At 40.6% G+C, this 14,810-nt stretch overlaps 1 protein-coding gene across 2 annotated transcripts in view; it reads left to right on the top strand.

Annotated features, from left to right (window-relative positions):
• Nucleotides 1-1,824: 1,824 nt before the first annotated feature.
• Nucleotides 1,825-14,810, top strand: part of cln3 (CLN3 lysosomal/endosomal transmembrane protein, battenin) — a 55,385-nt gene continuing 42,399 nt past the window's right edge. The window contains exons 1-5 of one of the 2 annotated variants that reach the window (XM_061905993.1): nucleotides 1,825-2,091; nucleotides 2,387-2,423; nucleotides 2,972-3,062; nucleotides 3,559-3,642; nucleotides 4,472-4,551. In XM_061905993.1, coding sequence (XP_061761977.1) covers nucleotides 2,046-2,091; nucleotides 2,387-2,423; nucleotides 2,972-3,062; nucleotides 3,559-3,642; nucleotides 4,472-4,551 — 338 coding nt within the window. In that variant the 5' untranslated portion in view covers nucleotides 1,825-2,045. Of the gene's footprint in view, nucleotides 2,095-2,386; nucleotides 2,424-2,971; nucleotides 3,063-3,558; nucleotides 3,643-4,471; nucleotides 4,552-14,810 lie in introns of both variants that reach the window. The other variant, XM_061905992.1, reaches the window with a different exon arrangement.

The raw sequence follows: 14,810 nt of genomic DNA, 5'->3' as shown, positions 1-14,810 counted from the left end.
GTCCAGAAAAACAATTTGAAATATGGAATCGTCAGACCACAGAACACTTTTCCACTTTGTATCAGTCCATCTCAGATGAGATCATGGCCAGCGAAGCCGACGGGGTTTCTGAGTGTTGTTGATAAACGGTTTTCGCCTTGCATAGGAGAGTTTTAACTTGCACTTACAGATGTAGCGACCAACTGTAGTTACTGACAGTGGGTTTCTGAAGTGTTCCTGAGCCCATGTAATGATATCCTTTACACACTGATGTCGCTTGTTGATGCAGTACAGGCTGAGGGATCGAAGGTCACAGGCTTAGCTGCTTACGTGCAGTGAGTTCTCCAGATTCTCTGAACCCTTTGATGGTATTACGGACCGTAGATGGTGAAATCCCTAAATTCCTTGCGATAGCTGGTTGAGAAAGGTTTTTCCTAAACTGTTCAACAATTTGCTCACGCATTTGTATACCAAGTGGTGACCCTCACCCCATCCTTATTTGTGAATGACTTAGCATTCCATGGAATCTATTTTTATACCCACTCATGGCACTCACCTGTTCCCAATTTGCCTGTTCACCTGTGGGATGTTCCAAATAAGTGTTTGATGAGCATTCCTCAACTTTATCAGTATTTATTGCCAACTTTCCTAACTTCTTTGTCACGTGTTACTGGCATCAAATTCTAAAGTTAATGATTATTTGCAAAAAAAAAAAAATGTTTATAAGTTTGAACATCAAATATGTTGTTTTTGTAGCAGATTCAACGGAATGTGGGTTGAAAATAATTTGCATATATGTATACATATACATATATATATGTATACACATATATATATATATATATATATATATATACATATTTATATATATATTTATATATATATATATATATAGGCCTTACGGTGGAAGAGGGGATAGTGCATCTGCCTCACAATACGAGGGTCCTGAGTAGTCAGGGTTCAGTCCCGGGCTCGGGATCTTTCTGTGCGGAGTTTGCATGTCCTCCCCGTGATTGCGTGGGTTCCCTCCGGGTACTCCGGCTTCCTCCCACCTCCAAAGACATGCAACTGGGGATAGGTTGATTGGCAACACTAAATCGGCCCTAGTGTGTGAATGTGAGTGTGAAAGTTGTCTGTCTATCTGTGTTAGCCCCGTCTTCTGCCCGATTGTAGCTGAGATAAGCACCAGTGCCCCCCGCGACCCCAAAGGGAATAAGCGGTAGAAAATGGATATATATATATAAATATATATATATATATATATATACATACATAAATATATATATATACATATATATGTATACACACACACACACACACACACACACACACACACACACATACACACATATGTGTTGTGTATACATATACACAATAGATATATCACTTATGAGTCATGCCATGCTGTGACGATGTGCAGCGTTCCAACACAGTATACTATATATCAGTAGAGTTCACTTAGAATGAGAACAATGATTAACAGCAGTAAAAATGGATCTAACAAGGAATATCTGTGGTCACGTGATGTCGTCTTTGGAAATGAAACAATAAGTGACCGCGCTCAAGAATAATTTTTGGGTGATTTAACCCCCAGTTCCAACTCTTGATGCTGAGTGCCAAGCAGGGAGGTAATGGGTCCCATTTGTATAGTTTAAAAGCAGGTGAGGAAGCAAAGCTGATAGGGCGTGGTCGGATAAAGCACGAAATAGTGATCACCAACAGTCAGTAATCAACCAGCGTAGTCCAAGATTTGCGTCGTCGAACAAAACCAGGTTTTATTGTGTCATGTCATGTGGGTCTTGTACTGCAGGGTGCAGTATTGCAAACATTCCACTGGCGATTAAATAGTAGAATAAGAAATAGCCAACGAAGAAGAAATAGCAAAACAAAACATTTCCGGTGTTTTCTGTAATATTCTGCAGCAATCATCCATTTCTACCGCTTGTCCTACACAATATAACACTGAGTAAAGTGTCATTTATCAACATGGAGCAATATAACACTGTGTAAAGTACCATTTATCAACATGGAGCAATATAACACTGTGTAAAGTCTCATTTATCAACATGGAGCAGACTGTCAACGCAGACTTCAACGAGCACCAATACACCGGTAGTGAGTATATTTTCTCATGCTTGTGTTATTATTATTATTATTTTTATTATTATTTATTCTTCACAGCTCCTTGCAAACATTTATAATGGTTGTGTTCATGTATTGTTTATTATTATTATTATTATTATTATTATTATTTATTCTTCACAGCTCCTGGCAAACATTTGTAATGCTTGTGTTGATTTATTATTATTATTATTATTATTATTATTATGTATTCTTCACAGCTCCTGGCAAACATTTCTAATGCTTGTGTTGATTCATTATTATTATTATGATGTATTCTTCACAGCTCCTTGCAAAAAATGGCGCAATTGGCTGGGATTTTGGTGAGTCTTATAACTTGATATGATCACTTATTAATAACGTGATAATAACGTGATTGATAAGTTGATAATAACTTGATAATAACTTGATGTGGCCCTAGTGTGTGAGTGTGAATGTTGTCTGTCTATGTGTGTTGGCCCTGTGATGAGGTGGTGACTTGTCCAGGTGTACCCCACCTTCCACCCGAATGCAGCTGAGATAGGCTGCAGCACCCCCTGCAACCACTAAAGGGACAAGCGGTAGAAAATGGATGGATGGATAGAATTGATGCGTTTGCTGCATATGATATTTACCTTATTATCAAAACAGATGACTAAAAATGCCATTGCACATTTGATTGACATGACGAGTCATATTTAAACAAGATTGCGTGAGTAAAAACAAGTTGAAATGATTGACTGGGTTGTGTGTTTCTTATAAAGCTAATGCAGTAATGTTGAATTCAAGGTAGACGTCAGTCACCTGTCAGCTTTATTCCTTTTCAAAAAGAACAATAATTTTCTGGAAAATTTTATTTGTTGTGTTATTTACCCTGAGTTGTTTGTTTCAGGTTGCTTGGATTGTGCAACAACTTTGCTTACGTGGTTATGCTCAGTGCTGCACAGGACATCCTTCAAAAGCAACAGTCTGGAAACACAACAGTAAGTTGATATTGTTTGTTGTCAACACCTTTGATCAATCAGCCATAATCACTGGCTCTCTGTTTATGTCTGTGTTATCAACTGTCTGGAAAGGACTTTTGCTGTCTTTAAGTTGAAATGGAGTGCTAAACGTTTTTTGGGGACACCTACTGGTCACAATAATTCATGAAGTTATGATCATGATGCACTAAATTGAATGATGCTGACACGTTTGTTACTTGATGCTTTCTAATCTGCCTTGGAAACTTTGAATGTGTATGTGTATGTAATATGTAATATGTAACAATAACTATTTGTTTGTATTGACAAATGTCACCCTTAATTGTTCAATGATTATTACCTATGTTTAGCTTGTGTGCTTAGCTGTTGTGTAGCTACTAGCTCCTGGTAGCGTTTAGCCTAACTTGTTTACATTTTGTAAATAACTTTAAAAAAATAGAAAAAAAATGTTTACAAAGAACCAACAATTCTTCAAGGTGAACTTGTTTCTTTCCAGAAGTGGACTGTGAGCTTTTTGGACTCTGAAGGTGTGAAGAGTGGGAACAACAGTCGATACGATTGTAGTCCTGTGTCCACAGCAGTAAGATCGCCTTTTTATTTAACAAGACAAAGTAGACAACAACAGTCACTATGATTGTAGTCCTGTGTCCACAGCAGTAAGATCACCTTTCTTATTCAACAAGACAAAGTAGACAATAACAGTCACTATGATTGTAGTCCTGTGTCGACAGTAGTAATAACACCTTTTTATTCAACAAGACAAAGTAGACAACAGTCACTATGATTGTAGTCCTGTGTCCACAGCAGTAAGACCACCTTTTTATTCAACAAGACAAAGTAGGAAGTCATCATTGAGTTACTTGCAAGGATTAAAATAATATTTTGTTTAATTAAAAGAAACAAATTGGAAACATAAACGTGTTGTTTTATAATACTAAGTGGTGCCTGTGCAGGATGTATTTACCTTGGCGGAAGAAAAACTAGTTCTCCTCTAACGTTCATGTGGATTTTTAGACAAGATCTCAATGATTGAGTTATTTACTTCTTGTTGATGACACATAATCACAAATAACTCATGTGTACATTTAGACAAGCTCACAATGACTGAGGTATTTACATCCTGTTGATGTCATACATAATCACAAATAACTCATGTGGACATTTAGACAAGATCTCAATGACAGAGTTATTTACTTCACATGATCACAATTAATTCAGAACTGATAATGGAGCTCAAATATCTGGGAATGGTGGTATCAATATTTCAGTATCAATCCACACATGACTAATAAATAGGAATGTATGACAATAAACTTCAAATACTTGATAAAGTAGTTGATTTCACTCTAGCCTGTCAAATTTATAAGTCTTATAGTTATGTAAGATGATGACTTGTACTTTGTCTTCAGGCGGTGCTTCTAGCTGACATCCTGCCAACACTCATCATCAAGTTGTCTGTGCCACTCGTTATCCACAAAGTGCCTTATGGGTAAGCAAGTTTTTATCACCTCTGTCATGGCTGATGTTTATTGGTATCACAATAGTGGCATTATTATCACTACAGTAGTGTATTGGTATCACAATAGTAGTATTAGTATCACTATAGTAGTGTACTGGTATCACTACAGTTGTGTGATGGTATCACTATAGTAGGATTAGTATCACTACAGTAGTGTATTGGTATCACTGCAGTACTGTATTGGTATCACTACAGTAGTGTATTGGTATCACTATAGTAGTATTAGTAAATGGTAAACGGGTTGTACTTGTATAGCGCTTTTCTACCTTCAGGGTACTCAAAGCGCTTTGACACTACTTTCACATTCACCCATTCACACACACATTCACACACTGATTGAGGGAGCTGCCATGCAAAGCACTAACCAGCACCCATCAGGAGCAAGGGTGAAGTGTCTTGCTCAAGGACACAACAGACGTGACGAGTTTGGTACTAGGTGGGGATTGAACCAGGGACCCTTGGGTTGCTGGCACGGCCACTCTCCCAACTGTGCCACGCCGTCCCCTATTAGTATCACTATAGTAGTGTATTGGTATCACTGCAGTAGTGTATTGTATCACTATAGTAGTGTATTGGTATCACTAGTAGTAATAGTATCACTACAGTAGTGTATTAATATCACTGCAGTAGTGTATTGGCATCACTATAGTAGTATTATTATCACTATAGTAGTGCATTGGTATCACTACAGTAGTGTATTAGTATCACTATAGTAGTATTAGTATCACTATAGTAGTGTATTAGTATCACTATAGTAGTGTTAATTGGTATCACTACAGTAGTATATTAGTATCACTATGGTAGTGTATTATTATCACTATATCAGTACAGTAGTGTATTAGTATCACTATATCAGTACAGTAGTGTATTAGTATAACTCTAACATTACAGTATTAGTATCACTATATCAGTACACTATTAGTATCACTATATCAGTACAGTAGTGTATTAATTTAACTATAACAGTACAGTATTAGTATCACTATATCAGTACAGTATTAGTATCACTATATCAGTACAGTAGTAAATGGTAAATGGGTTGTACTTGTATAGCGCTTTTCTACCCCTTTTTAAGGAGCCCAAAGCGCTTTGACAGTATTTCCACATTCGCCCATTCACACACACATTTACACACTGACGGTGGGAGCTGCCATGCAAGGCGCTCACCAGGACCCATCAGGAGCAAGGGTGAAGTGTCTTGCCCAAGGACACAACGGACGTGACTAGGATGGTAGAAGGTGGGGAATGAACCAGTAACCCTCAGATTGCTGGCACAGCCAGTGTACCAACTTCGCCACGCCGTCCCAGTGTATTAGTATCACTACAGTATTAGTATCACTATATCAGTACAGTATTAGTATCACTATATCAGTACAGTAGTGTATTAGTATCACTATATCAGTACAGTATTAGTATCACTATATCAGTACAGTATTAGTATCACTATATCAGTACAGTAATGTATTTGTATCACTATGTCAGTACAGTATTAGTATCACTATATCGGTACAGTATTAGTATCACTATATCAGTACAGTAGTGTATTAGTATCACTATATCAGTACAGTATTAGTATCACTATATCAGTACAGTAGTGTATTAGTATCACTATATCAGTACAGTAGTTTATTGATGTCACTATATTAGTAAAGTATTAGTATCACTATATCAGTACAGTAGTGTACATATTAGTATCAGTATATCAGTACAGTATTAGTATCAATATATCACTACAGTAGTGTATTAGTATCACTGTATCAGTACAGTATTAGTATCACTATATCAGTGCAGTAGTGTTTTAGTATCACTATATCAGTACAGTATTAGTATCACTATATCACTACAGTAGTGTATTAGTATTACTATATCAGTACAGTATTAGTATCACTATATCAGTACAGTAATGTATTGTATCACTATATCGGTTACAGTATTAGTGTTACTATATCAGTATGTTAGTGTATTAGTATCACTGTATCAGTACAGTATTAGTATCACTATATCACTACAGTAGTGTATTAGTATCATTATATCAGTACAGTATTAGTATCACTATATCATTTCAGTAGCAGTATCACTATATCAGTCCAGTATTAGTATCACTACATCAGTACAGTAGTGTATTAGTGTCACTATATCAGTACAGTATTAGTATCATTATATCAGTACAGTTGTGTATTAGTATCACTACATCAGTACAGCAGTGTATTAATAGCACTTTATCAGTGCAGTATTAGTATCACTATACCACTACAGTATTAGTATCACTATATTACTACAGTAGTGTATTAGTATTACTATATCAGTACAGTATTAGTATCACTACATCAGTACAGTAGTGTATTAGTATCACTATATCAGCACAGTATTAGTATCACTACATCAGTACAGTAGTGTATTAGTATCACTATGTCAGTACAGTATTATTATCACTATATCAGTACAGTAGTGCATTAGTATCACTACATCAGTACAGTAGTGTATTAATATCACTTTATCAGTACAGTATTAGTATCATTATATCACTACAGTAGTGTATTAATATCACTATATCAGTACAGTATTAGTATCACTACATCAGTACAGTAGTGTATTATAATCACTATATCAGTACAGTATTGATTGAAACTTTTATTAGTAGATTGCACAGTTCAGTACATATTCCGTATAATTGACCATTAAATGGTAACACCCGAATAAGTTTTTCAACTTGTTTAAGTCGGGGTCCACGTTAATCAATTCATGGTACAAATATATACTATTAGCTTAATACAATCATCACACAAGTTAATCATCAGAGTATATACATAAATTATTTACATTATTTACAATCCGGGGGCTGGGATGAGGAGGGCTTGGTTGATATCAGCACTTCAGTGATCAACAATTGCATCAACAGAGAAATGGACATTGAAACAGTGTAGGTCTGACTTAGTTGGATATGTACAGCGAGCAGAGAACATAGTGAGTTCAGATGGCATATGAACAAGTATATACATTAGAAATACATTTGATTATTTACATTTGGTTATTTACAATCCGGGGAGATGGGATGTGAAGGAGGGAAGGTGTTAGTGAACGGTTGAAGTTGCCTGGAGGTGTTGTTTTAGAGCGGTTTTGAAGGAATATAGAGAGGCACTTACTTTTACACCATTTGGGAGTGCATTCTACATTGATATGGCATAGAAAGAGAATGAGTTAAGACCTTTGTTAGATCGGAATCTGGGTTTAACGTGTTTTTTGGAGCTCCCCCTGGTGTTGTGGTTATGGCGGTCATTTACGTTAAGGAAGTAGTTTGACATGTACTTCGGTATCAGGGAGGTGTAGCAGATTCTATAGACTAGGCTCAGTGCAAGTTGTTTTACTCTGTCCTCCATCCTGAGCCAGCCCACTTTGGAGAAGTAGGTCGGAGTGAGCTGTGATCTGGGGTGGAGGTCTAAAAGTAACCTGACTAGCTTGTTATGGGATGTTTGGAGTCTAGATTTGAGGATTTTGGAGGTGCTGTGGTACCAGGAGGTGCAAGCGTAATCGAAAAAGGGTTGAATGAGAGTTCTTGCTAGAATCTTCAAGGTGCTTTTGTTGACCAGAGAGGAGATTCTGTAGAGGAATCTCGTTCGTTGGTTGACCTTTTTGATTACCTTGGTTGCCATTTTATCACAGGAAAGATTGGCTTCTAGAATGGAACCTAGGTAGGTGACCTCATCTTTCCTGGTGATAACAATGTCACCAACTTTTATAGTGAAGTCACTGATTTTCTTAAGGTTGATGTGGGACCCAAATAGGATGGATTGCATTTACCTAAGTGTATGGATAGCTTATTGGCAGCGAGCCAGGTGCAGATACTAAGGAGTTCAGCACTGAGGATTTGTTCCACCTGTGACTTGTCCTTGCTGGATACCAGCAGGGCCGAGTCATCCGCAAACAGGAACAATTCACAGTCGCATGCTGATGACATGTTATTTACGTATATTAGGAACAGTAAAGGCCCTAATATACTGCCTTGGGGGACTCCACAGCTTACTGAGGGGGGGGGGGCACGGTGCCGTTCACCTCTACCACCTGTTTCCTCCCCTCCAAGTAAGATTGCACCCAGCTTGATGAAGTTTTATTGAATCCGATTGCTCTGAGCTTATCCAACAGTATAGCGTGGTTAAGGGTGTCAAAGGCATTCTGAATGTCCAGCATAACCATGCCACCGTATTTGCCCGTGTCCACCTCATGTTTTATGTGGTCGGTCAGATAGAGCAGGCCCGTGTCAGTGGAGTGGTTAGTTCTGAGAATCACTTAGAATTCTTAGAATCACTATATCAGTACAGTAGTGTATTAGTATCACTATTTAAGTACAGTATTAGTATCACTATATCACTACAGTAGTGTATTAGTATCACTATATCAGCACAGTATTAGTATCACTACATCAGTACAGTAGTGTATTAGTATCACTATATCAGTACAGTGTTAGTATCACTACATCAGTACAGTATTAGTATCACAAATATCAGTATAGTATTAGTATCACTATATCAGTACAGTAATTTAGTTGAGTCTTTATTTGAAGGGACAATGCACAGAAACATTACGTTTTAAAGACGGATATGTTCTGTACTAGATTATAGCTAAATTGATAATTTCCATCGTCAGTCTCTGGCTACCTAAATTAAAGGGTTTCAAAAATCATGCAATAAAATCATAACAATAAAATCATACTATAGCATCTAATCAAGTTAAGAAAAGTCCTAAAATGTCCTTTCATTGACACATACTTAATATACAATACAACCACACCTCCTTTACATCATCACACAAAGACACTACATGCTCTTGTTCACGTCTGTCATCACTTGTAAAACAACCATGAATTTAACACACACCTGACAGTTTATAACACAATGTTCTAATGCATAAATATATTACACTTTAAGTTTACATGTCAATCATAGTACTCACCTCAGTGATTCTGTGAGCAGCTTTGATTGCTCAAAGCCACTTTTTAACTTCAACTGTGAATGAAGAGTAATCTGTTAGACTTTTCAAGTTTGTTGTGAGGTTGTTCCATTCCTTTATGGCTTTAGATGAAAAGACTGATTGTGCGAAAGATTGTTAGTGCATGTGCCTCCAAATACGAAAGTCTCGGGATCTTTCTGTGTGGAGTTTGCATGTTCTCCCCGTGACTCTGGCTTCCTCCCACCTCCAAAGACATGCACCTGGGGATAGGCCCCTCCCACCTCCAAAGACATGCACCTGGGCATAGGTTGATTGGCAACACTAAATTGGCCCTAGTGTGTGAATGTGAGTGTGAATGTTGTCTGTCTATCTGTGTTGGCCCTGTGATGAGGTGGTGACTTGTCCAGGGTTTACCCCGCCCAAAAGCAGTTGAGATAGGCTCCATCACCCCCCGCGACCCCGAAAGGGACAATCGGTAGAAAATGGATGAACGGATGAATGTTTTACATCTGGGTACGCTACACCGCTCCCTGGTGGAGGCTCCTGTGTTTGTAGTTGTCACAGCAGATGTAAACCGGCCAAAGTGCTTAAGTACCGCCGGTTCAGTGTTATTTAGGATTTGATGGGCCATTCATATTGATCCTAATCTTTGAATGTTAGCAATATGTAACAGTCTATATTTTTGGAGAACTAAACAGTGAAGGTGGTGTTGTGGTTTTCGGTCAAGGATTTTGAGAGACCCAGAGCGAGATGAGCCCCCGCGCAAGACGCAGCCACCGGCCACCGAAAGAAGCGCCGCGACGAGCAGGAAGAAACGGCGCGCTAGAAATTGGCGCGGCCGACTGGCAAGAAGACATGTTTATCGAAACAATAAACCAGAGTCAAACCTGCTATAATGCGTCTTGCATCAATCGTCACTGCAACCCCACATGATGACGGCTGGAGAACTGTCACAATTACATTAAAATAAGTTTGAGCTACCTCCAGGGTTAACAAACTCCTGATACATTTGAACATTTTGATGTTGTACTTAAGACTTTGGCACATCTGTTTGATATATTATTTAATGACACCCAGGTAATGGTATTCACTAACATTTGGTATTATTTCCCTATCAACAGTTACATATGGAAAGGATGAGGTTTTATACTTGTTCACAAAATACATTGTTGCCGTTTTCTTAATGTTGAATTTAAGACTAGAGTCATCTTGCCACCTTCTCCATGGCAGCTGTAAGTTTGTTGGCAACCGTTTCAGCATCCTTTCCCCAAGTAGAATTAACTGTATCATCTGCATACATCTGCATATTTACATCCTCACATACAGACGGTAGGTGGTTTATATACATGGAGAAAATAAGATAGCCGATATTAGAGCCTTATGGCAGGCCAATTTCAATAGCAGTGAAACTGGATGTCGTGTTATCAACACGGACACATTGGGTCGGACCAGATAGATATGACATCATCCAGGCCAGAGTATCGGTGGACAGTTTAAAAGTTGTTCATTGTGTAAGTAACGTGGGGTGACTGACTGTTGTTGCGTTGGACCCGACCTTCTGCCGGTCACCTCCCAGGTTGGTTCGATGACACGTAAGCTGGTTATAAATGAATCCCAGGCAGAGTTGCTCATTTTGATATTTTATTACCAAAGCTTTGGTAGACCAATCTAGATACAACGGCCTTTCAATCGCATTGCCGAAATTGATCTGCCAATACTATCAAAGTTTCGCCTTTTACCCTCTCTCACTCGCCCCCTCTCCTCCTCCTCTCCCCTCCTCCTCCAGAGCGAATTCCCATATCTATTTTCCTTCTAAGCCTGGGACATAAGAAGGGTGTGTTTGTTGCTAGTTACATTCAAAGATACAAGGTCTATGTACGCCCAACACTTAGCTGTTTTAAAATATGACTAGGATATAAAAAGATATCTATCTCCGTCACTGTATCGAATGGAGGTCTAAGAACATTGCTCCAACTACACCTCTATTGTCAAGGTTGTGTTTGATTGTTTCTAGTAGAAGACAACATGCCGTTTCGGTCAAATGATTTGCCCAAAACCCAAAGTACATGGGATGTAGGAGGTCTTCATAGTCCAGATGTTCTGTGAGTAGGTTAATTGGTCTGCATGGAATGTATTGATATAACATTACAACATCTGTTTGGTGACTCTAATATTGATAAAACAATACAACATCTGTTAGGTGACTCACCCGCCGGTTGGCGTTGCGACACATCCTTTCAGACGCCTTCAATAGGACGGACCTCCACACTCTGCGGCATCGTCTCAGGTGGGCCCGGGTAGAAAGAGCTGCCACTTCGATCTCCTGGGAGGGAAACAAAGGAGGTTGAAATCCTAGCCAGAACTCAAATGGGGACCTACCAGTAGCTGCGCAGGTCATGATGTTAAAAGAGTACTCCACCCATGGAACAAATTTACCCTAGGCGTTGGGCTGTTTAGCAGCCATACAGCGCAGAATGGTCTCCACCCCCTGGTTAGCCCTCTCTGCTTGACCATTGGTTTGGGGGTGGTAGCCGGAAGTCAGGCTGACCGGGGCCCCGATCCTCTTGCAGAAGGCATGCCAGACCCGAGAAATTAATTGGGGGCCACGATCAGTGACAATGTCGGTGGGGGATTCCGTGGAGCCTGACCACATGCTGTACCAGCAGGTTCGTGGTCTCAGTAGAGGATGGGAGTTTGGACAGTGTTATGAAGTGTGCAGCCTCGGAAAACCTTTGATGGTGTGGATTGTGGTGTTACCTCTAGAGGGGGGGAAGTCCCGATGTGGGACCAAGGTCGACTGGGGATGGGAAGAGGGTGTAAGAGGCAGGAGGGCTGTGGCCTGCCTTGTTCCAAGCACAGACGCTGCAGGCGGTGACAAACTCGCGAGTCCCCCCTCCTCCCCCCATGGAAGGCCACCAAAAACGACGTTGGATAAAAGCTAGTGACCTATGGACTCCGGGATGACAGGTAAAGACACTAGCGTGAGCCCAGTCAAGTACCTTGGCCCTTAAAGGTTCTAGGACGAACAGTCTTTCAGGGGGTCCGTTTGCAGGACTAGGGTCGGAACTTAGGGCCGTCTTAACCAGGCCATAGATCTCCCAAGTTACCATCCCGATGATGCGGTTAGGGCAGGGGTCGGGAACCTTTTAGGCTCAGAGAGCCAAGAAGCCAAATGTTCTAAAATGTATTTCCGTAAGAGCCATATAATATTTTTTTTTAACACTGAACACAACTAAATGCGTGCATTTTTAAATAAGACCAACATTTCTAGAGTACAATAGGTCTCTTATTTTTTGTAATAACATTGTTATTCTGAAGTTAACTGTCCAGGGGGCGTGTCCTGCGGGCCTGCAGCGAAGCGGGGTGTTGCCAGGATCGGCCTCGAAATCAGCGACGGGTGCATAGATGGCCCACCTGGGCCTTGTTATCGAATCACCTGTCACTCTGTTTATAAGCAGCAGCCAGGAGGAGAGACGGGGTTGGGGCTGGAGCCACAGTGCGAGCAAGAATGAAAGAGAAAAAGACAATTGCTGGAAAGCAACTGAGAGATTTATTGAAAAATAAAACATAATTGTAACCCTGATACAGGGTCTCATGTCGGTGCTTGGTGGTCAGGAGAACCCCCAGGAGGGCAAGCCCCACACTAACCAATAATAAATAGATAACTTCTTACCATTAACGCAAGTTTTTGAACAGGTGCGGTAGTAAACGGATGGATGGATTAAAAAGGCATGAGAATGTTTTATATTTTGAAAGTTATGTTCAACACTGTGATTACAAGTGGAATTATTCATTACTCATCGTGTTAAGCAATGTCAGCTAGGATTTACCTGAGAGCCAGATGCAGTCATCAAAAGAGCCAAATCTGACTCGCGAGCCATAGGTTCCATACCCCTGGGTTAGGGGTAAGGATGGTGTCAGCAGTTCATCTAATGGTGGGTTCGTCTGAGAAGATCCGAGAAAGAACGTCTGCCAGATTAGACTGTAGTTAAATCGACAGAAAAATTGCCCCCAGCCAACTTGCCTGTCATCAAGTCGTTTAGCGGAGTGGATGTGGATGAGGTTGCAATGGTCGGTCAGGACCAGGAACGGATGCTTGGCCCCCTCCTGCCAGTGTCTCCATTCGACCAGTGCATTGTGGACTGCCATCAGTTCTCGGTTCCCTGCATCATAATTCCTCTCGGCTGGGGAGAGGAGTCTAGAAAAGAATGCACACGGGTGCAACACATTATTCCCACTGGAACATTGAGATAAGACTGCCCCAATCCCAGAGTCAGAAACGTCCCCTTCAACCGTGAACGGCACGTCCGGGTCAGGGTGTACAAGAACGGGGAACTGAAGCTCCTCTTGAGGCTCTGGTACGCCACGTCTGCCTCCTTGTTCCACACAAAAGCAGTCAGCGTAGATGTTAGCGCATAGAGAGGTGCAGCTACCTTACTGAAGTTGAGTATGAATCGACGGTAAAATCCAGCAATGCCTAGGAATATCCTCAGTTCAGTACGGGTGGTTGGTTGAGGCCACTCTACCACTGCCTTGACCTTCTTGGGGTCGGCTCAGCTGTTACCCCTCTCGATGATGTGACCCAGGAATTTTACTGAAGAGGAATGGATCTCTCATTCCTCTGCCTTGACGAACAAGCGGTTCTTGAGGAGGCGCTGTAGAACCTGGGGGACATGCTGCTGATGCTCCTGCATGTTGTGAGAGAAGACCAGAATATTATCTCGGTAAACTTTCTCGAGCATGTGTATGAAAACGTCGTTAACTCGAGGTTAGGGATCGAAGGAGGAACTCATTAGTGGAAGAGGATACCGGTTATTGACTGTGATGGTGTTGAGTCTTTGGTAGTCGATGCAAGGGCGTAGGGAGCCATCCTTCTTGCCGACAAAGAACAATTCAGCGGCTACCGGTGATTTGGAGGGCGTGATGATCCCTGATGCGATTGAGTCCGTGATATAGTCAGACATGGACTTCTCGGGTATAGACAGGTTGTACAGGCGGCTAGAAAGGAGTACCGTGCCGGGTACAAGATCAATGGCACAGTACAAAGTTGCAGGACTGCATTTGGCCAAATGGTGGGGTCTATCAGATTCATGGAACAGTACAAAGGTGCAGGACTGCATTTGAACAAATGGTGGCTCTATCAGAGTCATGGAACAGTACAAAAGTGCAGGACTACATTTGGCCAAATGGTGGCTCTATCAGAATCATGGAACAGTACAATGGTGCAGGGCTATATTTGGCCAAATGGTGGGGTTTATCAGAGTCATGGAACAGTACAAAGGTGC

This window comes from Nerophis ophidion, linkage group LG07 (genome assembly GCF_033978795.1).
Source record: "Nerophis ophidion isolate RoL-2023_Sa linkage group LG07, RoL_Noph_v1.0, whole genome shotgun sequence".
Lineage (NCBI taxonomy): Eukaryota > Metazoa > Chordata > Actinopteri > Syngnathiformes > Syngnathidae > Nerophis > Nerophis ophidion.
This window is presented reverse-complemented; position numbering and strand designations above follow the sequence as displayed.